Consider the following 27,946-nt stretch of genomic DNA (forward strand, 5'->3'; position numbering starts at 1 on the left):
TGGGGATAGTGACACCAAGCACAAGAGGGATATGTGCTTCCTGTGTTCCTGCAGCCTCACTGAACACATTCGAACATTCCATGTTGCTTTTCCAAAGGCAAATCTGTTTTCTTGCATTCTCTATGGGCTAGGTGTGGCTTTAGAACACCCCACCCCCCACCGCCTTCCTGACTTCTGAGATCCGCCTTGGGCCTGCAGAATGATGGGGGCTCAGGTTGCCTCTAGCACAGGGCCTCTGTGTCCATGCAGGAGCCAGATGGACCACTGTGATGTCTCTGTTTTGTGGTACTTCTCCCTCTTGGGGTAGAAATAATCAGCTCAGGGGCAGAGACCTACAGAAAGTTCTGCTCTTCCTTCCCCATCTCTTCTGGCCAGAAACATGAGAACTTGAACTAGGTATCATCTCCCTAGGTACATGGTTTAAATCTTGGGCCCCATTATTTTTAGGTGCTCTTGGTGGGTGGAGTGGGGCAGAGTGAGCCTCACAGCTCTACCTGAGTTCACTGAGCTGCCACTGCCCCAGCAAAGTTTTAGGACTCGGTGTGCATATTTTGTCTCATGGCCGCTAAGAAGGGAAGGGCACAACTGAGGAGACCTCAGCTCAGGTTACAGTGAAGGGATTATCAGTTCCTGATATTGTAGACTTTTAGGACCGAGGTCCAAAGTTGAAATCAGTTTCCTACACCAGCCCTTACTTTCATCCCAGAACAGAAGCCCCAGTGCCAACTGTTGTTCCTTAACAAAGGCCAATAGGGAATAGGCATCCTCCCAGCCTTATCAGGGCTTTTCCCCCAGGGTCCAAAGCCACAGCCTGGTTAGGTCCTGGTCTCTCAGGAAAGGGAGGAAGAGGTCTAGCCAGCTCTATTCTTGTCCCACAGCAGCTACTGGTTGTCAGCAAGTCCAACTCAGGGCTCAGCCTATTGGGCCTGAAGGATGAAGTTAAACCAGCAACTGGGAAAGTGAAAACATCACCTTCCTTCAAGTCTCAGAAAAAAAAGGAGAATGGGGACATGGTAGGGAAGGGACTCCCTCTTGGGCTTTATCAGTAGCTTCACCAAAGGTACTACACTTATTCACTTAACAAATCAAGCACTTGTCATGTGCCAGGTGCAGAAGAAGCAGCCATGAATAACAGACATAGTCCTTATGATCCTTGCCCTCACATAGCTTACAATCTAGTAGAGGGGAAATACTGACAGATTATTAAGAGGATAAGGCCAATAACGTAAGTACTTTTGCATTTATATATAAGAGATTCAATAGATACAACAGAGCAGCGCCTGGGTTTGAGGGCCCAGAAAGGCTCTGAGCTTAGAGAAAGGTCCAAAAAAATGCCAGTTCTCTATCTGTAATGAGGGTGTGGGCAATCCAAAGGCAGCTACCATCTTTCTGCAGCCCTGAGCTCTCTGTATCCTGGGGTAATCCAGGAAAAAAAGGCTTTGAGAGCCTCAGTTGGAGGGACTCACTCTACGTTTTCTACCGTGGTTAGAAAATAGTTTGGTCTGATGAATTGAATATTTTGGTTAATGGCTACTATATATCCCATGAGTGGCTTACCAATTTTCATGTAGTTAAAACCCAGCAAAATGTACAGAGTACTAAAGTAAGACTGAACATAGTAGACTTGTTTTGGGTGATTCAGAAAGAACATGAGATTCTTGCAAGGCCTCTAGGTCGTCATTATGACCAGTGATTATTGGACTATAGAATAGAGCAGGGCCAAGTACTAGAATGCTGGCTGAGTCAATGTCACACAGACTGGATGTTTATATATATAAAAATAAGCTGCATATATTTTCAAACATAACTCCAGTTGAATTACTGTCCTGTTCTTTGCAAGCATTTTTTTCTAGTCAGTCTTCTGAGTGACTGAGTACAGAGGGATAGATTAGGGCAATCCCCTTGGGGAAAGCTGATGAGCAATTTACAACATATTTGCAATCTGGGAGGCATACTGTCCCGAACCATCAGCCAGCCGCACCTGGCATTTTACTGGCACTTCTAATTTTCTGCCAGGAGGAGATTTGGGATTCTTCGGGCACATTTTGTCTTCTGATCTGGAAGTCATGGTACCAAGTGGTGGACAGGGCATTACCTGGCCTTGGCAGTCTAGTGCTTAGAGATGTTTCCATCTTGCAGGGAGGGAAGCCACCCTTAGAACTCCAGCCTCTGCCTGAGAGGAGTCACAATCTGCTTATTGGGCATGCCACTGGGAGCCACCTTTGATGGCAGCTTATTGCCAGGCTGGCTCTCCTGATTGCTCAGCTGTCTCATAGGTAGTTAGCACCTGGTACATCCCCAGGACCTGTGGACAATGTCTTGGTGTAGAGAGACATCATGAACTTATAGTTCATACTCCTGGCTGATTGCTCCTCTGGAGCACTTATTCCCTAAGTCTCAGAGGCCTGGATGGAGGGTAATTAAATATTTCCCCAACTGACCTAGAGTTCCCTAGATACAGTAAAGCCCAGTAAGGCCTGAACCAACCCCACTCATTGATTCTATATTTAAAGTGGCAACATGGTCTATGGAAAATTGCAAGAGCTTGAGATCTGAAGTCACAGAGACTTGGGTTCCAGTCCCTATTTTGCCATATCTTAGCTATGTGATCATAACTAAATGCCAGAAACTTAGTCTCAGTTTCCTCATATGTAAAATGAGGATAATACTATTACCTACCTCATGAGGAATTTGACAGGATTGTGTGAGATAAACCACATAAAGTCCCTTCACAATACAGAGTACCCTTTTTTGCTCTGTTTGTTTGTTTGTTGAGATAGAGTCTCGCTCTTTTTGCCCAGGCTGGAGTGCAGTATCATGATCTCGGCTCATTGTAACCTCTGCCGCCTGGGTTCAAGCTATACTCCTGCCTCAGCCTCCTGAGTAGCTGGGATTACAGGTGGTCACCACCATGCCCAGCTAATTTTTTGATATTTTTAGTAGAGGCAGGGTTTCACCATTTTGGCCAGGCTGGTCTCAAACTCCTAGCCTCAGGTGATCCGCCTGCCTCGGCCTCCCAAAGTGCTGGGATTACAGGCATGAGCCACCATGCCCAGTCTTTTGCTGTTTTTTTAAAGACTGAGAGTTCATCATGTGCCCAGAGCTGTGCTTTAAAAATAAATAAATAAACAGCTTTGTTTAGATATAATTTTGAAGCCATAAAATTCACCCATTTGAAGTGCACAATACAATTTTTTAAATATATTTAATATACTCACAGGGTTATACAGCCATTATCACAATCTAATTTTAGAACATTTTTTTCCCCTCCCAAAACAAACTCTGTACCCATTAGTGGTCACTCCCTATTTCCCTCCTAGTCACCGCCCAGCCCTAAGCAACCATTGGTCTACTTTCCTTCTATAGCTTTGCCTATGCTGGACATTTTGTGTAAATGGAATAATAAAATATGGTCTTTTGTCACTTGCTTTTTTCTCCTAGCATGTTTTCATGGGTCATTCATGTTGCAGCATGCACCAGTACTTCATTCCTCTTTATTGATGAATAACATTCTATTGTATGGATATACCACATTTTTTTATCCATTCATCAGTTGATAGACATTTTTTTCCCACCTTTTGACTATTATGAATAATGTTGTTATAAACATTCATGTTTATATGGGGACAGTTTTTATGGGGACATATGTTTTCCTTTCTCTCCAGTATATACCTAGGAATGGAATTGCTGGTCAAATGGTAGCTCCATGTTTAACTTTTAGAGGAACTGCTGAATTGTTTTTTAAAGAGACTGTACCATTTTTCACTTCCATCAGCAATATTGGAGTGTTAAATTTTAACCATGTCTTTGCCAACACTTGTTACTGTCCATCTTTTTTTTTTTTTTGGAGACAGAGTCTCACTCTGTCACCCAGAATGGAGTGCATGTGCACAATCTCAGCTCACTGCGACCTCTGCCTCTTGGGTTCAAGCAATTCTCCTGCCTCAGCCTTCTGAGTAGCTGGGACTACAGGCATGTGCCACCACACCTGGCTAATTTTTTGTGTTTTTAGTAGAGTTGTGGTTTTGCCATGTTGGCCAGGCTGGCCTTGAACTCCTGACCTCAAGTGACCCACCCACCTTGACCTCCCAAAGTGCTGGGATTATAGGCGTGAGCCACCACACCTGGCCATGTTTTTATTTATTAATATGTCTGTCATAGTGTGTGTGAAGTGGTAGCTCATTATGTTTATGATTTACAGTTTCCTGATGGCTAATGATGTTGAACATCTTTTCATGGGCTTTTTGGCCACTTGTATATCTTCTTTGGTGAAATATCTATTCAAATCATTTCTCCATTTTTGAATTGAGCTATTTCACCATAAATGTGAGAGGTTATTTGTGAACTCTCAATTCTACTCCCTTGATATATACGTCTATCCTTATGCCACCACTTTACGGTCTTGATCACTATGGCTTTGTAGTGAATTTTGAAATCAGAAAGTGTGAGTCATCCTACTTTGTACTTCTTTTTCAAGACTGTTTTGGTTATTCTGGGTGTCTTGTGATTCTATATTAATTCTTGAATTAGCTGTCAATTTTGACAAAGTCAGCTGGGATTTTAACAGAGACTATGTTGAATCTATAGATCAATTTGGAAAGTACTATCATTATAACAATATTGATTGAGTCTTCCAATCCATGAGCAGAGAATATACTCCAATTATTTAAATCTCCTTTAATTTCTTTCATAAATGTTGTATAGTTTTCAGTGTACAAATTTTGCACGTCTTGTTTTTTTCTTTTTCTCTTTTTTTCTTTTTCTTTTTTTCTTTTTACTTTAAGTTCTGGGATACATGTGCAGGATGTGCAGGTTTGCTACATAGGTATACATGTGCCATGGTGGTTTGCTGCTTCTATTCACCCGTCCTCTAAGTTCCTTCCCCTCGCGCCCCCATCCCCAACAGGCCCTGGTGTGTGTTGTTACCCACCCTGTGTCCATATTTTCTCATTGTTCAACTCTCATTTATGAGTAAGGACATGCGATGTTTGGTTTTCTGTTCCTCTGTTAGTTTGCTGAAGATGATAGCTTCCAGCTTCATCCATGTCCCTGCAAAGGACATGATCTCATTCCTTTTTATGGATGCATAGTATCCCATGGTATATATGTACCACATTTTCATTATCCAGTTTATCACTGATGGGCATTTGGGTTGGTTCCATGACTTTGCTATTGTAAATAGTGCTGCAATAAACATACGTGTGCATGTGTCTTTATAGTAGAATGATTTATATTCCTTTGGGTATATACCCAGTAATGGGATTGCTGCGTCAAATGGTATTTCTGGTTCTAGATCCTTGAGGAATCACCGTACTGTCTTCCACAGTGTTTGAACTAATTTACACTCCCACCAACAGTGTAAAAGCATTCCTATTTCTCCTCAGCCTCACTAGCATTTATTGTTTCCTGACTTTTTAATAATCGCCATTCTGACTGGCATGACATGGTATCTTATTGTGGTTTTGATTTGCATTTCTCTAATGATCAATGATGTTGAGCATTTTTTTTCTTTTTCTTTTTCTTTCTTTCTTTTTTTTTTTTTTTTTGGAGACAGACTCTCACTCTGTTGCCCAGGCTGGAGTACAGTGGCGTGATCTCGGCTCACTGCCACCTCTGCCTCCTGAGTTCAAGCAATTCTCCTGCCCCAGCCTCCCGAGTAACTGCAACTACAGGTGCATGCCCAGCTAATTTTTGTATTTTTAGTAGAGATGGGGTTTCACCATGTTGACCAGGCTGGTCTCAAACTCCTGACCTCAGGTGATCCTCCTGCCTTGGCCTCCCAAAGTGCTCAGATTACAGGTGTGAGCCACCATGCCCGGCCCTGTTTTTTTTGTTTGTTTGTTTTTTTTTGGTTGTTGAGCATTTTTTCATATGTTCATTGGCCACGTAAATGCCTTCTTTTGAGAAGTGTCTGTTCATATTTTTTGCCCTCTTTTTTACGGGATTTTTTTTTCTTGTAAATTTGTTCAAGTTCCTTGTAAATTCTGGTTATTAGACCTTTGTCAGATGGATAGATTGCAAAAATTTTCTCTCATTCTGTATGTTGCCTGTTCATGCTGATGATAGTTTCTTTTGCTATGCAGAAGCTCTTTAGTTTAATTGATCCCATTTGTCAATTGTGGCTTTTGTCGTAATTGCTTTTGGCATTTTTGTCATGAAATCTTTGCCTATGCCTATGTCCTGAATAGTATTGGCTAGGTTTTCTTCTAGAGTTTTTATGATTTGGGGTTTTACATTTAAGTCTTTAATCCATCTTGAGTTAATTTTTGTATAAGGTGTAAGGAAGGGGTCCAGTTTCAGTTTTCTGCATATGGCTAGCCAGTTTTCCCAGCACCATGTATTGAATAGGAGATCCTTTCCCCATTGCTTGTTTTTATCAGGTTCAATGAAGATAAGATGGTTGTAGATGTGTGGTGTTATTTCTGAAGTCCCTGTTCTGTTCCACTTGTCTATATGTCTGTTTTGGTACCAGTACCATGCTGTTTTGGTTACTGTAGCCTTGTAGTATAGTTTGAGGTCAGGTAGCACGATGCCTCCAGCTTTGTTCTTTTTGCTTAGGATTGTCTTGGTTATACAGGGTCTTCAATGATTCCGTATGAAATTTAAAGTAGTTTTTTCGAATTCAGTGAACGACGTCAATGGTAGTTTGATGGAAATAGCATTGAATCTGTAAATTCATTTGAGCAGTATGGCCGTTTTCACAATATTGATTCCTCCTGTCCATGAGGATGGAATGTTTTTGCATTTGCTTGTATCCTCTCTTATTTCCTTGAGCAGTGGTTTGTAGTTCTCCTTGACAGGGCCCTTCACATCCCTTGTTAGCTGTATTCTTAGGTATTTTATTCTCTTTGTAGTGATTGTGAATGGGAGCTCATTCATGATTTGGCTCTCTGCTTGTCTATTGTTGGTGTAAAGGAATGTTTGTGATTTTTGCACATTGATTTTGTATCTTGAGACTTTGCTGAAGTTGTTTATCAGTTTAAGGAGTTTTTGGGCTGAGATGATGGGGTTTTCTAAATATACAATCATGTCATTTGCAAACAGAGACAATTTGACTTCCTGTCTTCCTATCTGAATACCCTTTATTTCTTTCTTTTGCCTGATTGCCCTGGCCAGAACTTCCAATACTATGTTGAATAGGAGCGGTGAGAGAGGGCATCCTTGTCTTGTACTGGTTTTCAAAGGGAATGCTTCCAGCTTTTGCCCATTCAATATGACATTGGCTGTGGGTTTGTCATAAATAGCTTATTATTTTGAGATATGTTCCATCAATACCTAGCTTGTTGAGATTTTTTAACATGAAGGGATGTTGAATTTTATTAAAGGCCTTTTCTGGATCAGTTGAGATAATCATGTGTTTTTTTTGTCTTTGGTTCTGTTTATGTGATGGATTACATTTATTGATTTGCATATGTTGAACCAGCCTTGCATCCCAGGGATGAAGCCAACTTGATTGTGATGGATAAGTTTTTCGATGTGCTGCTGGATTCGGTTTGCCAGTATTTTATTGAGGATTTTTTCATTGAAGTTCATCCGGGATATTGGCCTGAAGTTTTGTTTTTTGTTGTGTCTCTTCCTGGTTTGAGTATCAGGATGATGCTGGCTTCATAAAATGAGTTAGGGAGGAGTTCCTCCTTTTCAATTTTTTGGAATAGTTTCAGAAGGAATGGTACCATCTCCTCTTTGTACCTCTGGTAGAATTTGGCTGTGAATCCGTGTGGTCCTGGGCTTTTTTTGGTTAGTAGTCTATTAATTACTGCCTCAATTTCATAACTTGTTATTGGTCTATTCAGGGATTCAACTTCTTCCTGGTTTAGTCTTGGGAGGGTGTATATGTCCAGGAATTTATCCATTTCTTCTAGATTTTCTAGTTTATTTGCATAGAGGGGTTTATAGTATTCTCTGATGGCAGTTTGTGTTTCTGTGGGGTCAGTAGTATCATTTTTTATTGTGTCTATTTGATTCTTCTCTGTTTTCTTCTTTATTAGTCTAGCTAGTGGTCTATTTTGTTAATTTTTTCAAAAAACCACCTCCTGGATTCATTGATTTTTTTTTTTGGAGTGTTTTTTGTGTTTCTATATCCTTCAATTCTGCTCTGATCTTAGTTATTTCTTGTCTTCTGCTAGCCTTTGGATTAGTTTGCTCTTGCCTCTCTAGCTCTTTTAATTGTGATGTTAGGATGTCGATTTTAGATCTTTCTAGCTTTCTGATGATGTAGGCATTTGATGCTATAAATTTCCCTCTTAACATTGCTTTAGCTGTGTCCCAGAGATTCTGGTACATTGTCTCTTTGTTCTCCTTGGTTTCAAAGAACTTCTTGATTTCTGTCTTAATTTCATTATTTACCCAGGAGTCATTCAGGAACAGGTTATTCAATTTCCATGTAATTGTGCAGTTTTGAGTGAGTTTCTTAATCCTTAGTTCTAATTTGATTGCACTGTGGTCTGTGAGACTGTTTGTTATGATTTCATTTCTTTTGCATTTGCTGAGGAGTGTTTTACTTCCAATTATGTGGTCGATTTTAGAATAAGTGCCATGTGGCACTGAGAAGAATATATATTCTGTTGATTTGGGGTGGAGAGTTCTGTAGATGTCTATTAGGTCCACTTGATCCAGAGCTGAGTTCAAGTCCTGAATATCCTTGTTAATTTTCTGTCTCTTTGATCTGTCTAATATTGACAATGGGGTGTTAAAGTCTCCCGCTGTTATTGTGTGGGAGTCTAAGTCTCTTCATAGGTCTCTAAGAACTTGTTTTATGAATCTGGGTGCTCCTGTTTTGGGCACATATATATTTGGAATAGTTAGCTCTGCTTGTTGAATTGTTCCCTTTACCATTATGTAATGCCCTTCTTTGTCTTTTTTGATCTTTGTTGTGTTAAAGTCTGTTTTGTCACAGACTGGGATTACCACTCCTGCTTTTTTTTTTTTTTTTTTTTTGCTTTCCATTTGCTTGGTAAATTTTCCTCCTTCCCCTTATTCTGAGCCTGTGTGTGTCTTTGCACATGAGATGGGTCTACTGAATACAGCACACCCATGGGTCTTGACTCTTTATCCAATTTGCCAGTCTGTGTCTTTTAATTGGGGCATTTAGCTCATTTGCATTTAAGGTTAGTATTGTTATGTGTGAATTTGATCCTGTCATCATGATGCTATCTGGTTATGTTGGACACTAGGTGATGTAGTTTCTTCATGATGTCATTTGTCTTTATATTTTGGTGTGTTTTTACAGTGGCTGGTACTGGTTTTTCCTTTCCATATTTAGTGCTTCTTTCAGGAGCTCTTATAAGGCAGGCCTGGTGGTGACAAAATCCCTCAGCATTTGCTTGTCTGGAAAGTATTTTATTTCTCCTTCACTTGTGAAGCTTAGTTTGTCTGGATATGAAATTCTGGGTTGAAAATTCTTTTCTTTAAGAATGTTGTATATTTGTCCTCAATATTTTTTTTAGACGGGGTCTCACTCCATCGCCCAGGCTGGAGTGCAGTGGCACAGTCTTGGCTCACTGCTACCTCTGTCCCCAGGGTTCAAGTGATTCTCCTGCCTCAACCTCCTGAGTAGCTGGGAGTACAGGCACATGCCACCACACCCAGCTAGTTTTTGTATTTTTAGTAGAGAGAGGGTTTCACCGTGTTGGCCAGGCTGGTCTTGAACCCCTGGCCTCAAGTGATCCACCCACCTCTGCCTCCCAAAGTGCTGAGATTACAGGCGTGAGCCACAACACCCAGCATGGCCCCCAGTCTCTTCTGGCTTTTAGAGTTTCTGCTAAGAGGTCTGCTGTTAGTCTGATTGGCTTCCCTTTGTAGGTGACCTGGCCTTTCTTTCTGGCTGCCCTTAACATTTTTTCCTTCATTTCAACCTTGGAGAATTGGAGAATCTGATGATTATGTGTCTTGTGGTTGATCTTCTTCTTCTTCTTTTTTTTTTTTTTGAGACAGAGTTTCACTCTTGTTGCCCATGCTGGAGTGCAATGGCACAATCTCAGCTCACCACAACCTCTGCCTCCCAGGTTCAAGTGATTCTCCTGCCTCAGCCTCCCGAGTAGCTGGGATTACAGGCATGCACCACCACACCTGGGTAATTTTGTATTTTTAGTAGAGACGGGGTTTCTCCATGTTGGTCTGGCTGGTCTCAAACTCCCGACCTTAGGTAATCTGCCTGCCTCAGCCTCTTAAAGTGCTGGGATTACAGGCGTGAGCCACTGCACCCAACCTTGCAGTTGATCTTCTCGTGGAGTATCTTAGTGGTGTTCTCTGTATTTCCTGAATTTGGGTGTTGGTCTGTCTTGCTATGTTGGGGAAGTTCTCCTGGATAATATCCACAAGTGTGTTTTTCAACTTATTTCCATTCTCCCTGTCTCCCTGCAGTACTCCAATCAATCGTAGGTTTGGTCTTTTTACAGAGTCCCATATTTCTTGGAGGCTTTGTTCATTCCTTTTCATTCTTTTTTCTCTAGTCTTGTCTGCATGCCTTATTTCAGCAAGGTGGTCTTCAAACTCTAATATCCTTTCTTCCACTTGGTTGATTCAGCTATCAACAGTTGTGTATGCTTCATGAAGTTCTTGTGCTGTGTTTTTCAGCTCCCTCAGGTCATTTATGTTCCTGTCTAAACTGATTCTAGTTAGCAGCTCCTCTAACCTTTTATCAAGGTTCTTAGCTTCTTTGCGTTGGGTTAGAACATCCTCCTTTAGCTCAGCATAGTTTTTTATTACCTATCTTCCGAAGCCTACTTCTGTCAATTCGTTCTTATCATCCTCCATCCAGTTCTGTGCCCTTGCTGGAAAAACGTTGTGATCATTTGGAGGAGAAGAGGCACTCTGGCCTTTTGAGTTTTGAGCTTTTTTTCATTGATTTTTTTCTTATTTTCATGAGTTTGTGTAGTTTCAATCTTTGAAGCCTCAAAGACCCTTGGATGGGGTTTTGGTGGGAGCTTTTGTTGTTGATGATGCTGTTGTTGCTTTCTGTTTGTTTTTCTTTCAATGGTCAGGTCCCTCTTCTGTAGGGCTGCTGCTATTTGCTGGGAGTTCACGTCAGGCCCTATTCATCTGGTTCACTCCTGCGCCTGGAGATGTCACTCAAGGAGGCGCCTCCCTTGGCTGGGGGATGGGGGCTCCTTTGCCTTGTGTGGCTCTCAGGTGGGCCACCTCACCACACTATTCTTCCTTCCTCTCCATGGATCATGCCGACCTCCTGGTCAGTTCTGATGAGAGAACCTGGATATGTTGGTTGCCAGTAAAGGATTCACATGCTTATTATGATTCTTTTCCATGAGAAACTTGATTGCCGCTGTTTCTAGTCAGCCATCTTGACCCTGCCCTGTCCTCCTTTTTAAATTCATAACTAGTTAAAAGACAAAGTCGAATTTTAAAAAGACAAATTATTAAGTAAAATAAGGTTTAAATAATAAAAAATAAGTATATTTATAACTGTTCTTTTTTATGTTATTGTAAATAGAAGGGCTTTCTAATTATATTTTCAGGTTGTTCATTGCTAGTGTATAAAAATAGAATTGAGGTCGGGCATGGTGGCTCATGCCTGTAATCCCAGAACTTTGGGAGGCCAAGGCAGGTGGATCATTTGAGGTCAGGAGTTCAAGACTAGCCTGGCCAATATGGTGAAACCCTGTCTCTACTAAAAATACAAAAAATTAGCTGGGTGTGGTGGCGTGTGCCTGTTTTCCCAGCTACTCAAGAGGCTGAGGCAGGGGAATCGCTTGAACCCAGGAGGGGGAGGTTGCAGTGAGCCGAGATTGTGCCACTGCACTCCAGCCTGGCGACATAGCAAGACTCCATCTCAAAAAATAAAAATACAAAAAAAATTGATTTTTTGTACATTGAGCTTGTATGCTGCAAGAGATAGTTTTACTTTTTCCTTTCCAATCTGGATGTCTTATATTTCATCTTAATTCCTAATTGCCCCAGCTGGAACTTTCAGTCAGTACAGTGTTGGATAGAAGTGGTGAGAACATCTGGACAGACCCCAGACTGAAAAGAAAAGAAAGAAAGAAAAGAAATGGTGAGAACAGACATTCTGGTCTTCTTCCTGATCTAAGCTTTTATCCTTTCATTTGAATCAAGTATGATGTTAGCTGTGAGTTTTTTATAGATAACCTTTATCATACTGAGGAAGTTCCCTTTTATTCCTAGTTTATTGAGTGTTTTATTATGAAAGGGTGTTAGATTTATGTTTTTATTTATGTTTTTGTGCATCTATTGAGATGATCATGTAGTTTTTGTCCTCTAGTCTATTAACATGGTGTGTTACATTGATTTTTGGATGTTAAAGCAACCTTGCATTACTGCAATAAATCCCACTTGGTCATGGTATGTAATTCTTTTTATATGTTGCTGGATTCAGTTTATTAGTATTTATACACTGCTAGGTCATGGTGTATAATTCTTTTTAGATGTTGCTGAATTCAGTTGGCTGGTATTTTGTTGAGGGATTTTGTGTCTGTATTCATGAAAGACATTGGTCTGTAGTTTTCTTGTGACATCTTTGTCTGGTTTTGGTATCAAGGTAGTACTGGCCTCATATAATGAGTTAAGAAGTGTTCTCTCCTCTTTTGATTTTTGGAAGGGTTTGTGAAAGGCTGGTATAAGTGCTTCTTTCAGCATTTGGTGGAATCCACTAGTGAAGTCACCTGGGCCTGGACTTTTTTGGGGGGTGAGGGAGGAGTTTTAATTCCTATCCTAATTCAATTTCTTTTCCTCTTATTGTCTATTCAGATTTTCTATCTTCTTGATCAGTTTTGGCAAATTGTATCTTTCTTTCTTTCTTTCCTTCCTTCCTTCCTTCCTTCCTTCCTTCCTTCCTTCCTGCCTTCTTTCTTTCTTTCTTTCTTTCTTTCTTTCTTTCTTTCTTTTTTTGAGATGGCGTTTTGCTCTTGTTGCCCAGGCTGGAGTGCAATGGTGCAATCTTGGCTCACTGCAACCTCCACCTCCTGGGTTCAAACTATTCTCCTGCCTCAGCCCCCCAAGTAGCTGGGATTACAAGTATGTGCCACCATGCCCAGCTAATTTTTTGTATTTAGTAGAGACGAGGTTTCACCATGTTGGTTGGGCTGGTCTTCAACTTCTGATCTCAAGTGATCCACCTACCTCAGCCTCCCAAAGTGCTGGGATTACAGGCGCGAGCCACTGCACCCAGCCTAAGTTGTATATTTCTAAGAATTTGTCCATACCATTTAGGTTATCCAGTTGATATATCCTTATTCATATTCCCTTATAATCAATTCCATATCTGTATGGTCAATAGTGATATTCTTTCTTTCATTCTTGATTTTAGTAATTTGAGTCTTCTCTCTTTTTTGTTTGATCTTTCCAGCTAATCTGTTCAAAGCACCAACTTTTAGTTTCATTGATTTTCTCTATTTTTTTTTCTATCCTCTATGTATTTCCTTCCACTTGCTTTGGGTTGTTTGCTCTTCTTTTTTTGCCTTTATTTTTGTTTTGTTTTTAATTTTTGTGTGTACATATTAGTTGTATATATTTATGGGGTACATGAGATGTTTTGATACAGTCATGCAATGTGAAATAAGCACATCATGGGGAATGGGGTATCCATCCTCTCAAGCATTTATCCTTTCTTTGTGTTACAAACAATCCAATTATACTCTTTTAGTTATTTTATTTTATTTTTATTTCAATAGTTTTTAGGGAACAGGTGGTGTTTGGTTACATGGATAAGTTCTTCAGAGGTGATTTCTTAGATTTTGGTGTACCCATCACCCGAGCAGTATACCCTGTACCCAGTGTGTAATCTTTTATTCCTCACCCCCTCCCACCCTTCCCCGCAAGTCCCCAAGGTCCATCCTATCATTTTTATGCCTTTGCATCCTCATAGCTTAGCTCCCACTTGTAAGCGAGAACATATGATGTTTGGTTTTCCATTCCTGAGTTACTTCACTTAGAATAATGGTCTCCAACTCCATCCAGGTTGCTGCAAATGCCATTATTTCATTCCTTTTTATGGCTGAGTAGTATTTCATTGTATATATTTACCACATTTTAGTCTACAGCCATACCACCCTGAATGTGTCCAATCTCATCAACCACATTTAAAAAAATTTTTAATATTCATTTATTAATGTTTTTAGCTGGAATCTTGCTCTGTCACCCAGGCTGGAGTGAAGTGGTGCAATCTCGGCTCCAAAAGTGTTGGGATTACAGACATGAGCCACTGTGCCCAACTGTACCACATTTTTCTTTATCTACTCGTTGGTTGATGGGCATTTGGGCTGGTTCCATATTTTTGCAGTTGTGAATTGTGCTGCTATAAATATGCATGTGCAAGTGCCTTTTTCATATAATGACTTCTTGGATCAAATGGTAGATCTACTTTTAGTTTTTTAAGGAATCTCCATACTGTTTTCCATAGTGGTTGTACTAGTTTACTTTCCCACCAGCAGTGTAAAAGTGTTCCTTTTTGCCATATCCACACCAACATGTATTTTTTTTTATTTTTAAATTATGGCCATTCTTTTCTTTTCTTTTTCTTTTTTTTTTTTTTTGTCAGAGTCTTGCTCTGTCACCCAGGCTAGAGTGCAGTGGCACGATCTTGGCTCACTGCAACCTCCGTCTCCCGAGTTCAAGCCATTCTCCTGGCTCAGCCTCCTGAGTAGCTGGGATTACAGGCATGCACCACCATGCCCGGCTAATTTTTGTATTTTAGTAGAGATGGAGTTTCACCATGTTGGTCAGGCTGGTCTTGAACTCCTGACCTTGTGATCTGCCCACCTCAGCTTCCCAAAGTGCTGGAATTATAGGCGTGAGCTACCGCACCTGGCCATTATGGCGAATTCTTGTAGGAGCAAGGTGATATTGCACTGTAATTTTGATTTGCATTTCCCTGATAATTAGTGATGTTGCACATTTTTCCATATGCTCGTTGGCCATTTGTATACCTTCTTTTGAGAATTGTCTATTCATGTCCTTAGCCAACTTTTTGGTGGGATTATTTGTTTTTTTCTTGCTGATTTGTTTGAGCTCCTTGTAGATTCTGGATATTAGTCCTTTGTTGGATGCATAGTTTGCAAAGATTTTCTCCCACTCTGTGGGTTGTCTGTTTACTCTGTTGACTGTACCTTTTGCTGTGCAAAAGCTCTTTAGTTTAATTAAGTCCCAACTATTTATCTTTGTTTTTATTGCTTTTGCTTTTGGGTTCCTGGTCATGAAATCCTTGTGTAAGCCAATGTCTAGAAGGGGTTTTCCAATGTTATCTTCTAGAACTTTTATGGTTTCAGGTCTTAGATTTAAGTCCTTAATCTCTCTTGAGTTAATTTTTGTATAATGTGAGAGATGAGGATCCAGTTTCATTCTCCTACATGGGGCTAGCCAATTGTCCCAACACCATTTGTTGAAAAGGGTGTCCTTTCCCCACTTTATGTTTTTGTTTGCTTTGTTGAAAATCAGTTGGTTGTAAGTATTTGGGTTTATTTTTGGGTTTTCTATTCTGTTTCATTGGCCTATGTACTTATTTTTATACCAGTACCATGCCTCGTAGTATAGTTTGAAATCTGATAATGTGATGCCTCCAGATTTATTCTTTTGCTTAGGATTGCTTTTGCTATGTGGGCTCTTTTTTGGTTCCACACAAATTTTAGGATTTTTTTTTTCTAGTTCTGTGAAAAATGATGATGGCATTTTGATGGGAATTGCATTGAATTTGCAGATCGCTTTTAGCAGTATGGTCATTTTCACAATATTGATTGCACCCACCCATGAGCATAGGCTGTGTTTTCATTTGCTTGTGTCATCTGTGATTTCTTTCAGCAGTGTTTTGTAGTTTTCCTCGTAGAGGTCTTTCACCTCCTTGGCTAGGTATATTTCTAAGTATTTTATTTTTTTTGCAGCTATTGTAAGAAGGGTTAAGTTCTTGATTTGATTCTCAGCATGGTCAATGTTGGTGTATAGCAGTGCTACTGATTTGTGTACATTGATTTTGTATCCTGAAACTTTAATGAATTCATCTATCAGATCTAGGAGCTTTTTAGATGAGTCTTCAGGGTTTTCTAGGTATATGATCATATCATCTGTGAACAGTGACAATTCGACTTCCTCTTTACCGATTTGGATGCCCCTTATTTATTTCTCTTGTCTGATTACTCTGGCTCTTTTAGTTATTTTTAAAAGTACAATTAAGTTATTATTGACAGTAGTCACCCTATTGCGTTATCAAATAGTAGGTCTTACTCATTCTTTCTACTTAGTTTGCTCTTGTTTTTCTGGTTTCTTAAGGTAGAAGTGGAAATTTGTGGTAATTCATATGAAATCTTTCCTCTTTTTTAACGTAGGCACTTTCAGCTACAGATTTCCCCTTTAAGAACTATTTTAGGCCAGGCATGGTGGCTCACGCCTATACTCCCAGCACTTTGGGAGGCTGAGGCAGGCAGATCACTTGAGGTCAGGAGTTCGAGACCAGCCTGACCAACATGGTGAAACCCCATCTCTACTAAACATACAAAATTAACCAGACATGGTGGCACATGCTTATAATCCCAGCTACTTGGGAGGCTGAGGCAGGAGAATCGCTTGAACCCGGGAGGTGGAGGTTGCAGTGAGCTGAGATTGTGCCATTGCACTCCACCCTGGGCAATAAGAGCAAAACTCCATCTCAAAAAATAAATTAATAAAAAAATTTTAAAAAAGAACGACTTTAGCTAGATTCGATAAATTTTGGTATGTTGTATTTTCATTTTTATTCATCTCGAAGTATTTTCTAATTTCTCTTGTGATTTTTTTCCTTGACAGCCTGGTTATTTAAGAGTGTTTTGGCTGGGCACGGTTGCTCATGCCTGTAATCCCAGCACTTTGGGAGGCCGAGGCAGGCAGATCACTTGAGGCCAGGATTTTGAGACCAGCCTGGCCAACATGGTGAAACCTCATGTCTACCAAAAATACAAAAAATTAGCCGGGCGTGGTGGCAGGTGCCTGTAATCCCAGCTACTTGGGAGGCTGAGGCGGGAGGATCACTTGAGCCCAGGAGGTGGAGGTTGCAGTGAGCCAAGATTGCACCACTACACTCCAACCTAGGTGACAGAGCAAGACCCTGTATCAAAAAAAAAAAAAGTGTTTTGTTTGATTTCTACTTGTGAATTTCCCAGACTCCCTTCTGTAACTGATTTCTAATTTAATTATGTTGTGCTCAGAAAATATATTTTGTATTATTTTATTCCTTTTAAATCTAGTAAGGCTTATTTTATATCCTAACATATGGTTTATACACAACAGTGTTCCATATGCACTTAAGAATAATGTATATTCTGCTGCTGTTAAGTAGATGGTTCTGTAGATTTTGGTTAGGTCTAGTTTGATTTATAGTATTGTTCAGGTCCTCTGTTTCCTTGTTGATATTCTGCTTAGTTGTTTTATCCATTATTGAAAGTGGAGTATTGGCCGGATGCGGTGGGTAACGCCTGTAATCCCTGCATTTGGGAGGCCAGGGCAGGTGGATCACTTGAGGTCAGGAGTTTGAGACCAGCCTGGCCAACATGGTGAAACCCCGCCTCTACCAAAAACACAAAAAATTAGCCAGGCGTGGTGGCAGGCGCCTGCAATCCCGGCTACTTGGGATGCTGAGGCAGGAGAATCACTTGAACCCAGGAGGTGGAGGCTGCAGTGAGCCGAGGTTGCACCACTGCACTCTAGCCTGGGCAACGGAGTGAGACTCTGTCTCAAAAAAAAAAAAAAAAAAGAAAAGAAAAGAAAAGAAAAGAAAGAAAGTAGGGTATTAAAGTCTCCTACTACTGTTGTTGAATTGTGTATTTTTCCCTTCAATTCTGTCAGTTTTTTCTTCCTGTATTTGGGGGTTTTATTGTTAGGTGCCAGTGCGGTACTTTTGTCATAGATGTAATTTCTAGTGAAAGGCAATACTGGCATATTGACTCTGTCAAACTGGAGTTTGAGTGGCATTTCAGAGGCTTGTTTTCCAGCATCTTGACCACCATGATGAGTTATAAGGGTAATGGCTAAAAACATGGGTTTTGAAGTCTTTCAGACCTAGGCTGAAATCCAGTCTACCACTTGGTCTGTGTAACCTTAGGCGAGTCAGTTTCTTTATCTGTAAAATGTGAATAATGATAATAACTACCTCACTGGGTTGTTATGAAGAATAAGTGGGATCATGTCTATTAGGACCTTAGCCTAAGTTAGTGCTTGTTTGTCATCTGTCTGTCTGCTGTCCGAGTATATTCTCACAGATAAAATGGGGAAGAGCTCCAAAAACAGTGAGAGAAGGTATTCACAGTTAAAGCATTTGCTATAGATAATTCTCAGATGCACACACCTACCATCATTAAGAGCGGTTGACGAGAGCATTTGCCACATGTATGTGTAGCAGGTAGGGCTGGCCCTGCATGAATGCAGAAAAGAATAAAATTTGAAGAATTATAAGAATGCTTTCCCTGCCCTCCTCCCACATATGCACATCCCAGCATATCTCCCATATACTTTACACATTCAGACCCTGGAATTCTAATATAGAGCATTATTCTTTTAGGATCCCTCCATCAACAGGCCTCTTTGAAATGCAAACTCCTGGGCATTATATGTAGCCTGTTTAACAGGTTCTAACTAAAGCATTAGTAACTTGTCAGATTTATTTCCTTCTGCTAGAAGAGATTCAAAATAACAAGAACAACAGAGCACTGGTGGTTGGAAAAGCTCTGAAAAGGGGTGGGGACCGGGGCAGGAACAGTTCCAAGTGGGACATACGTTTACAGCTGACTTTCAGATAGAGGGTATCCATGTAAGAGTCCAGCTATGCCCAGATACCAGGCCCTAAACCAGGGTGTTCACCCCCACCCCTACCATACCCCATGCCTTTTCCCATTTCAGAGGTGATGGGGCTATTAGCAGCTCAGGTTATTAGACTCTATTCACTCTACTTTTAGGGTCAGCAGTAACATAGCTCATCAACTTCCCTACCCCTAATCTTTGGCAGCCAGGTAATGCTTTGTCTTGGGACCTGCCACTCGGTTGTGCTGCAGAGACATGGGCCAGAGACGACAAGGGAGCTCATCCACAATCCTTGGCACCAGGACTCATCTGTTGATTCTCTTTCTGGGTTTAGATTACATGCACAGCGCCCACCGCCCTGTCACTGGGGGCCACCTGGGGAAAAAGGAGAGTAGTTATGTGGGCAGCGTGGGCACCAGCCCCAGGAAGTCGAGCCGCTGCACGCCCCCACCTGCCGACTCTGAGCTTGTCAGCTTCTGCTACCTCCATATGCGGGAACAAAGGAAGGAGCAGGAAAGCCGGACAGATGTCAACGAGAACCTAATCTTCTTTGAAGAGACCAGGCCCCGAACCAAGTCTGACCCCACATCCAAAAGCTCTGGCCAAGGTTATGAGGTAGTCCCTGATGACTTTGATGCAGCTAGCCTAGACCACGAGCCTTGTGCCAGCAGGGCCCGGTCCTACACCTTGGACAATTCCCTTGGGGCTGAAGCCCTGAATTTCTACTGTGACTCTTGCAAAGCCAAACTTCAGGAGCAGCTGGGCCCTCGCAAAGGTGGGAAGCCTGGCTCCTCTCGTGACAATATAGTAGATTTGATGTCCCTCCCACCACCTGGGAGTGAGGAGGAAGAGGAGGAAGAAGATGAGACAACTTCTCTGTTGCCAGCCATTGCTGCCCCACCCCCTGGTTTCCGAGACAACAGCTCTGATGAGGATGACCCCAAGCGCCGGGCTGCCCAGAGCCAGGAACAAGGACGCCACCTGCGTGGGCTTCTGTACGATGAGATTCCAGTGACATTGATTGACAGTGTGCAGACCCGGACAGTTCGAGATCATGCCCAGGAGCTAGATGATGCCCTGGTGTCCACTCTGCAGGCTCTGGAAGCCCTGGCTGCATCCGAGGATGGACCACACCCACCACCCCCACAGACTGCAGGTAATGACCGATTCCTTCTCCCTCTTTCCACCCCCTTCTCTTGTCCAAGAAGGGCCAGTAGGTAACATTGTGTCTTCCCAAATAGGTGTCAGAGTCACTGAGGTATGTCAGGGCAGTGGATGTACCAAAGGTTGTTTAGATAGGGTCAGAGGAGCAACGATGTTTCAGCAGGGAGCAGCTGCTCAGCTCTAGCTAGAGTTCTGGCTCTCGTCATTGCATCTCTTTGGAAATGCCTTACAGATAGATCCCAGGGATTGGGGTCATGACAGCTATGGATGCAGGCCAGGATGGAGGATCAGAGAAAAACTGTGAGAGATGTAGAAGACAGGTGAAGAACAGAACATCCAGCATGCACATGATTGAAAGAAAAGCAAAACGACCAACTCACTACCCAGTGACCTGGGACCAGGGGAGCCAAGGGCCATCACTGCTCATGGCTGAGGTCTTTATCCTGCTTAAGAACATGGGCTCTGAATCAGATGCACCCAAGTCCTGCTTTCTTCAATCATTGTCAGTGTAACCTTTGGCAAGGCACTTACTCTCTCTGAGCCTCATTCCGTCATCTTAAATGGGTTTTATAAAAGTTCTATCACATGGGGTTGTCATAAGGATTGAATGAGATCATTCATGCAAAGCATGTAAACACTGCCTAGCACACAGTAAGGCCTCAGTAAGTGGTAGCTATTGTTACTGAGTATTAGTTCATAGGAGAACCATACAACATGCATGCTGTTCCCTGTTATAGACACACGTATGTCCATCTTGTAGACAAACACATGTCAGACACATACCCATAGTCACACATATGTCCCTCCATATACATACACCTTAAAAAAAAGAGAAGAGAGCCGGGCGTGGTGGCTCACACCTGTAATCCCAGCACTTTTGGAGGCCAAGGTGGGCAGATTACTTGAGGTCAGGAGTTCGAGATCAGCCTGGCCAACATGGTGAAAACCTGTCTCTACTAAAAATACAAAAATTAACTGCGTGGGCTGGTGTGCACCTGTAGTCTCAGCTACTCAGGAGGCTGAGGCAGGAGAATCACTTGAACCTAAGAGACGGAGGTCTCAGTGAGCCGATATTGCACCACTGCACTCCAGCCTGGGTGACAGAGTGAGACTCTTAAAAAAAAAAAAAAAAGAAAAGAAAAAGAAAGAGAAGAGGTAAATGACACAGCAACAGAAAAGGAATAGGGAGGAATAGGGACCACGAGGGATTGGGGTCAGAGAGAGCCTGCCTTTTCCATGTGTGAGGACACCCTTGACATTGGGCAGCCCCCATGTATTTGGCCCCCAGGGCTGGCATTTCTCTTTGCTTAGAGTCTGGAGAGAGTGCTAGCTGCTCCTAGGCTTGAGTCCCATGTGGCTGCTGGAGAGAGGACAAGCTCAGCTAAATGGCCTCAGCTGCAATGACTGTAGGCAGGCCTGGCCAGATGAGGAGGGACAGAGAGAGACCTCTCTTTGCCAGCCCCTCTTTAGAACAATTAACAAAAATTTCCTAGCTGTTGAATCTAAAAATAGTTGTGATTAGCATGCTGTTTTGCATGTGATTTGCATGGTAATTTGCCATAAAACTGCCCAGATCCTCTCGCCACCTCTTTTGCTTCTGTTTTGGATTCCAGCCTTTCATCCCCTTCTTATAGCTTGCCCCTCTTTGTCCCCTCCCCTCCACTCTTCCCACCCTCAGCCCTGTATTCTCGCCAGGCCTGACTGTTTTTTTCCAGCTGGAAATACTGCTGGCTAACCTTGGCTTCTATGCACTTCCTATACAGTCAGCCCTCTGTATCTGAGGGTTCTGCATCCACTGATTCAACCAACTGCAGATCGAAAATATTTGAAAAAAAGAAATATGTCTATACTGAACATGTACAGATTTTTCTTGTCATTATTCCCTAAACAACACAGTATAACAACTATTTACATAGCATTTACATTGTGTTAGGTATTATAAGTAATCTAGAGAGGCTTTAAAGTACATGGAAAGATGTACATAGGTTACATGCAAATACTATGCCATTTCATATCAGGGACTTGAGCGTCTGCAAGTTTTGGAATCTTCAGGAGTCCTAGAGCTAATCACCCATGAATACTGAGGGACAACCGTGTAGAGCTGGAAAAGAACTTGATTTCAGTAAGCATAACAAGCCCTGTCCCTGTTCCTCCAGGTCTGATTGTGCTGGCCACAATCACCCCTGAATCATCGCTGGACTCGGGTCATGAAACCAACTCTTCAGAGCTCACAGACATGTCAGAGATGATGTCGGCCATGAAGCAGCACCAGAACACCACCTACTTCCTGGCCCAGCACCTCAACAAGGACAGCCTCCTTGCCCGCAAGGACCTGCCCTTCCGGATCCAGAGCTGTGCAGCCCAGGCCGTTCTTACGGCCCCTTACTCTCTCGGGCGCCCGGATCCCAACTCATCTCTCCAACCCATCGCCACAGGCAAGAGTCCTGGCCCCCCTGGCGCTCGGAGGAAGCTGCCCCAGTCAGAGGGCCAGGTAGAGGGAGAACGAACATACTCCTTGGCAGTGCACCCAGCACTGTCCCCACAGCTCAGTGAACAGAAGAATCTGAGTCTGCTGTCCCCAGTTCCTGAGGACAAAGGGCCTGGCCACACTAGGGCAGGCCTAGAAATGTCACTGAGGGCAGCCACATCATCCCTCAGTGACGAGCAGGTCTCTGAGCTGAGGGACAACCTGCCCAAGGAGGTCAGGTTGAGCCCCAAGCTTATCCTGGACCCAAAGGGCAGTGTGACCCCTGCCATCATCTCGGCCGCTCTACAGCAAGTGGTTCACAGTAAGAGTCTAGTCACTGCTGGTGGGGCTTTGGGGAACCCCCCCAGCAGGGGTGAGAGAAGGCTGGAGGCCAGCATGGGGAGGCCAGAGGTTAGCATGATGAGCAGCAGTGCCAATAAGAATCTGAAGTTCAAAATTAGCCCCAGTGCTCCAGAGACCTCACGGAATTCTCAGCATCAGCTGGGCGCAGAGGTCTCTTCCAGCCCCAGAGCACCCACAGGCAGCCGGTCTGACAGCCTGCACCTCTCCCAACAAGAGGACAGGCTGCCTGTTCAAAATTTCCCTCCCAAAAGCTATCTTTTGCGAACAAGCCGAGAGTCAGTGGGCAAGCAAGCTACAGGGGAGGCGGTAGGCAAAGGCGGACCAGAGGGTGGTAAGCCCACCCTGCAGAAGCAGGGCACCATCTCCAGCCAAGGGGAGAAGGTGCAGCTGGAGAGCACACCAAAAAGAAGCAAGCTCGAAGAGACCAGCCTGGTTCCCCGAGCTACCTACCCCATGGCTCTGCAGAGCCCCAGCTGCCAGTCAAGAAGCCACAGCCCCAGCTGTCAGCCTCATGGCCACAGCCCCAGCAGCCAGTCTCGAGGTCAGAGCCCCAGCTGCCAACCTCGAGGCCAGAGCCCACTGAGGTCTCAGGCTGCCAGCCGGCAGGTGAGCACCATGCCTTCTAGGAAGCTTGAAACAACTCTCAATGGAGCCCACTCGACCTCTGAAGGCCCTGCAAAACCCAAGTCATCCCGAGGTCCTTTCCGGCTACGCAATTTATTCTCTGCCACCTTCCCAACCCGCCAGAAGAAGGAGACAGATGAGCGGCAGGCCCAATTGCAGAAGGTAAAGCAGTATGAGCTGGAGTTCCTTGAGGAACTTCTAAAGCCACCAAGCCAGGGGGAGCTGCCAGGCACTGAGTACCTGCAACCTCCAGCACCTGGCCGCTGCAGCTGCCAGCTCCGCAGCAGCCCTGTGCAGCAGGGGCCTGGCATGTCCCGTGAGCAGAGGCGCAGCTGCGACTGCAAGCGCATCTGCCGGGGGGGCCGGCCACAAGCCACCCAGACACCAGTGCCCAGCCTCCGGGGGAGGGAAAGGGACAGGGTCCTCCCTAGCCAGAGGCAGCCAGAGGCTGGCCCAGGCGTGAGCCTCAGCAGCCCCATCAATGTCCGGCGCATTCGTTCTACCAGCCTGGAATCCCGAGAGTGCCGATCAGACCCTGAGAGTGGTGTTTCGTGCCTGACCACGTGTGCCTCGGGGGGCGAGTGTCTGGGAGCTCCCAATTACAGGAAACTGATGCGCCGCTACAGTATCAGTGAGCTGGACCAGGGTGACAGGGCCTCGCTGACCTCGGATGTCTACCCACATCCTCCCCTGGGCATGCTGCCCAGGGAGGCCAAGGAGGTAGAGACAAGCCTCCCCATAGCCTTGGGTCCCAAAAGCAGGTCTCTGGAGTCACCGACACTGGGAGACCCCTTCTACGTCCAGGTTGCCCCAGAGACCAAAGGCCCCAGACAGATGGCCGTGTTCTCACTGCCCGAGGAGGTGTACCGGAAGCCTGCCGAGCTAGATGAGGACAGTGAGAGCAGCAAGTGCTGTTCCATCCGCTACTGCTTCTACTACCGCAAGTGTGACATGGCAGATGATGCCAGTGATGGCAAGGATGAGCTCTCCTACTCTATCCCCATGAAGATCCTGCCTGGCATGAAGCTGGACGAGCAGGTGGTGCCTGTGGTGAGCAGGACCCTGCAGGTGCTGGATGCTGCTACCTGCAGCAGCAGCAGCCCTGAGGCCTCCCGCACTCAGGAGATTGACCTCCGTGTGTCCACCTTCGAGGGGAGCCTGGCCAAGATCAATGCCCTGCGGGCCCATGCTTATGGCCTCCCTGATGGCTTCCTGGCTGCCCGGCTGGACACCAACGAGTTGCTGACAGTCCTGCGGCAGTGTGTGGCCAGCCCCGAGGCCCGTGCCCCCAAGCCCTATGTCTCTCAGATCTCTGAGTATAAGCTCGAGCTAGCTCTCAAGTTCAAGGAGCTCCGGGCCTCCTGCCGCCGTGTGGCCAATGTGGACAAGAGCCCAACTCACATGCTGGCAGCCATCACGGGCAGCTTCCAGGTGCTGAGCAGCCTCATTGAGACCTTCGTGCGGCTGGTGTTCATTGTGCGCTCCGAGGCCCAGCGCCAAGAGCTGCTGGCCAAGGTAGAAGAGGTGGTGAGGAACTACACCTTCCTGCTGCGTGCAGCTGAGGAGTCCACAGCCCGTAACCTCAACCAGCAGCAGCAGCAACAACAACAACAACAGCAGCAGCAACAACAACAGCAGCAGCAGCAGCAGCAGCAGCAGCAGGTGGCAGCAGCTGCAGGGGCAGCCACAGAGCATCCACCAGGCTCCCCAACTTCGGCGACTGTTATGAGCACATTCACCCACTCCTTAAAAACCCTTATTAAGTAGGGCATCTGCCCACACCTGTCCCCCTTCCCCAACCATGGCCCCAGGTTTGAGCTTTGTGGTCCTTGCATCTTGTGGTGAGTGTGTCTGTGTCTGCTGGGCCAGTCAGGGTCCAAGAGCCCATCAGTCTCCGGGGAGTGGAAACTCTCTTGACTGAGGCTCTCTCTTAAGGGCTGCAGGCTTAGCTGCAGCCCTGGGTGTCCTCACCCCTTTCCTGGCCTCTGGGCCTCACTGTGAGGGCAAAGGCCCCTCTTCACTCTGCTCACAGCAGAGCTGTATTTTATCTCTTCTCTGGGGCTGAGCGGTGACATCGGGCTCACTTCCTGCTCAATCCATGTTGGGCGCTGGGGGAGCCAGAGCCTGAAGCAAGCGGACCCTCAGGCTTTGAGCTCCTCGTGGCATCAGCTCCCCTGCTGGGAGCAGTGACAGTAGCAGCAGGCCACACTGCCGTGCCGAGGGGAGAGGGCGCTCAGTCCAGATGTGCCCAACCACCTTGGGCTCACACTCACCTGGCAGGTGCCACCCTGAGGCCTGTGCCTGGGTGAGATGTCTGCAGAAAACAGACACACTAGGCTGTTTGCAGCCGCCCAGCTGGCCGGCAGCCTGGGGAGCCCTCACCTCCAGGTCCAGTAGCTCCACACCAGCCATCCCCAAAGTGCCCTGCCCCTCGCTGATGGGCAGGGCAGCTCAGTCCACTAGGGAGCAAGCATCTGGGATCACCCCACTCGTTTTGGGTAAGGTACCTGGTGAAAACGTCTGCCTGGGGAGACCCAGTGCAGGCCCAGGAGCCCGCCTAGCCCGGCCCAGCCCAGCACAGGGGCTGTTGCTGCAGGCATGAGGCTCCTCTCTCAACATCTCTCTACCAGACAGACTGTCCTTCGGAGTTTGACTTAGCTGTGGATCGGGGAGGGGGGTGGGGGGAGGGGGGAAAGGGGGAGGGGTGGGGGGTGTTGATGACTATATCTTAAACTTCTGGAAGCTAGCGTGATATGTTAATCCTGAGTATATGCTTTTGGCTGTGTATTGACCCTGTGGATTTGTCTCTCTAAGAAAAGAAGCTGAGCGCCTTACCCGGTGCAGTCCTGCACCTCTTTCTCCCTCTCTGGAGTCATCTGGAAGGGAATTCACACTGTTTAACATCCACCTTGACACACACCTCCTATTGCCACCACCGCTGCCGCCGCCGCCGCCGCTGCCACCACCACCGCAACCACCGCTGCCAACCCTCCCCCCATCCCCGCAACCTTCCTGGGAGTGAAGACACGGAGTCCCTACCAACTGTCCCACTGTAGGGAACAAAGAAAGCCAATGTTTCTTCTGTATAGATTGCTTCTCGTCCGCCTCTCCATATCTCCCCATTTCCCACACCCTTGTGCCCTGTGTCTGCCTCTGTTTCATCACTGTGTCAGAGGCCCATGTGAAATCTTTCATTCTGATGTAAGTTTTATAAAGATGTACACTGTGCTTAACCCCTGCCCATCCTTGGTAGCCCCTAGTGCAATAAAGTCTCTCTGAGTGGTGAGTTCTCCCGGTAAGGAGGAGGGGAGTTTCTTCTGCAGAATCCAGCCCCTCACTTCCTTGCTTCTCCTCCCCCAGGACCAAGTTGTTGAATGGGCGAGAGATGCAGGCAATGGGGAATCCTTTTCCCCTCAGCCACTGCAAGCTGGAGTGCTGACATGGTCTTCTTTTTCTCCCAACTTCGCCACTCAGCCCCTGCCTGTGTCATTCCACCACCATCCTTCACCTCTCCCTCAGCCTCATGGAGAGGAAACATTTTCTAATGTCTGTATATAGTATATATACTACATAAACTATATAAATTATATATATATATATACTAATTTATGTCTTGTTTTTCAAACAAGAATGATTAAATCTATTCATCTTACTATCCCAATAAGTCTTTGCGGTGCCTCTTTGTGGGTGTCCTTGTGTCCTTGAATTGTTGGTTGGTGGTGGCCCTTTGTGTGCTCATCCTGGGCCCCTGCTCTTATGTACTGGGCACTGGTGGGTGATGACAGCTAAGGACCCTGTTCCTCCCACCTCCCCAACACACAGGGGATCCCCTTTGCTCCTCTTTGAAGCCTGTTTCTCATGGGAGTTGGAAATTGTCTACCTCTTTCTCTTGACCACGAGGCTTCTGGCTCACCTGGACCCCATGGCTGTGACCTCAGAGCTGAAGGGCTGGAGGTGGTGTGGGGGAGTGTGTGGAGAAACAGTGTGCTCTGTGCCTAGTGTATCAGATGGCCTGGAAATTAGGATTTTAGGCCACTCCTCAGACTGGGGTTGGGAAATGGGGCCTCTCCCTCTGAACTGTGCCTTCTTGCTCTCAGAGTGCAGCCTGACTGCCTCGCAGTTTAGGCTATGGAATCCCTGGCAACAGCCTCTGGCCATGTAGTGGGGTGGGAAGGAGGGATTGTTTCCATAGTATGGAAGCATTAGGACCCTAATCAGAGCTAACCCTTCTGGCTCTTCAGAGTTACCCAAGGGTGAGAAATTATTTTGTTTCTCCTGTTTCCTAATTTTCTTCTGGTACTGACAGGTCTTCACTAGCCTGAGGCATCTTTGTCCAAATTAGAAAAAGGTTCTTCCTGCTGCCCATGCCCCCACCATGACACCCTCTGTGTGATGGGCACATGGCTTGGTAATTTCAGCCCTGTCCAGCCCGACTTGCCTTATTGGCTAGGTATGCAAGCTACACAATTGTGTACAGTGATCCATCCTACTTAGTCACTTCCAAAGATTGATAACAGACTCTTTTTCTTTTTTTTTTTTGAGACAGAGTCTCGCTCTGTCACCCAGGCTGGAGTGCAATGGCGTCATCTCAGCTCA

At 45.0% G+C, this 27,946-nt stretch overlaps 1 protein-coding gene across 1 annotated transcript in view; it reads left to right on the forward strand.

Annotated features, from left to right (window-relative positions):
• Nucleotides 1-26,015, forward strand: part of FRMPD3 (FERM and PDZ domain containing 3) — an 82,086-nt gene extending 56,071 nt beyond the window's left edge. Inside the window, exons 15-16 of the mRNA XM_055268646.2 lie at nt 19,067-19,888; nt 22,053-26,015. Coding sequence (XP_055124621.1) covers nt 19,067-19,888; nt 22,053-25,117 — 3,887 coding nt within the window. The 3' untranslated portion in view covers nt 25,118-26,015. The remainder of the gene's footprint in view (nt 1-19,066; nt 19,889-22,052) is intronic.
• The last annotated feature ends 1,931 nt before the right edge of the window (nt 26,016-27,946 follow it).

The sequence above is a fragment of the Symphalangus syndactylus genome, chromosome X, assembly GCF_028878055.3.
Source record: "Symphalangus syndactylus isolate Jambi chromosome X, NHGRI_mSymSyn1-v2.1_pri, whole genome shotgun sequence".
NCBI lineage: Eukaryota > Metazoa > Chordata > Mammalia > Primates > Hylobatidae > Symphalangus > Symphalangus syndactylus.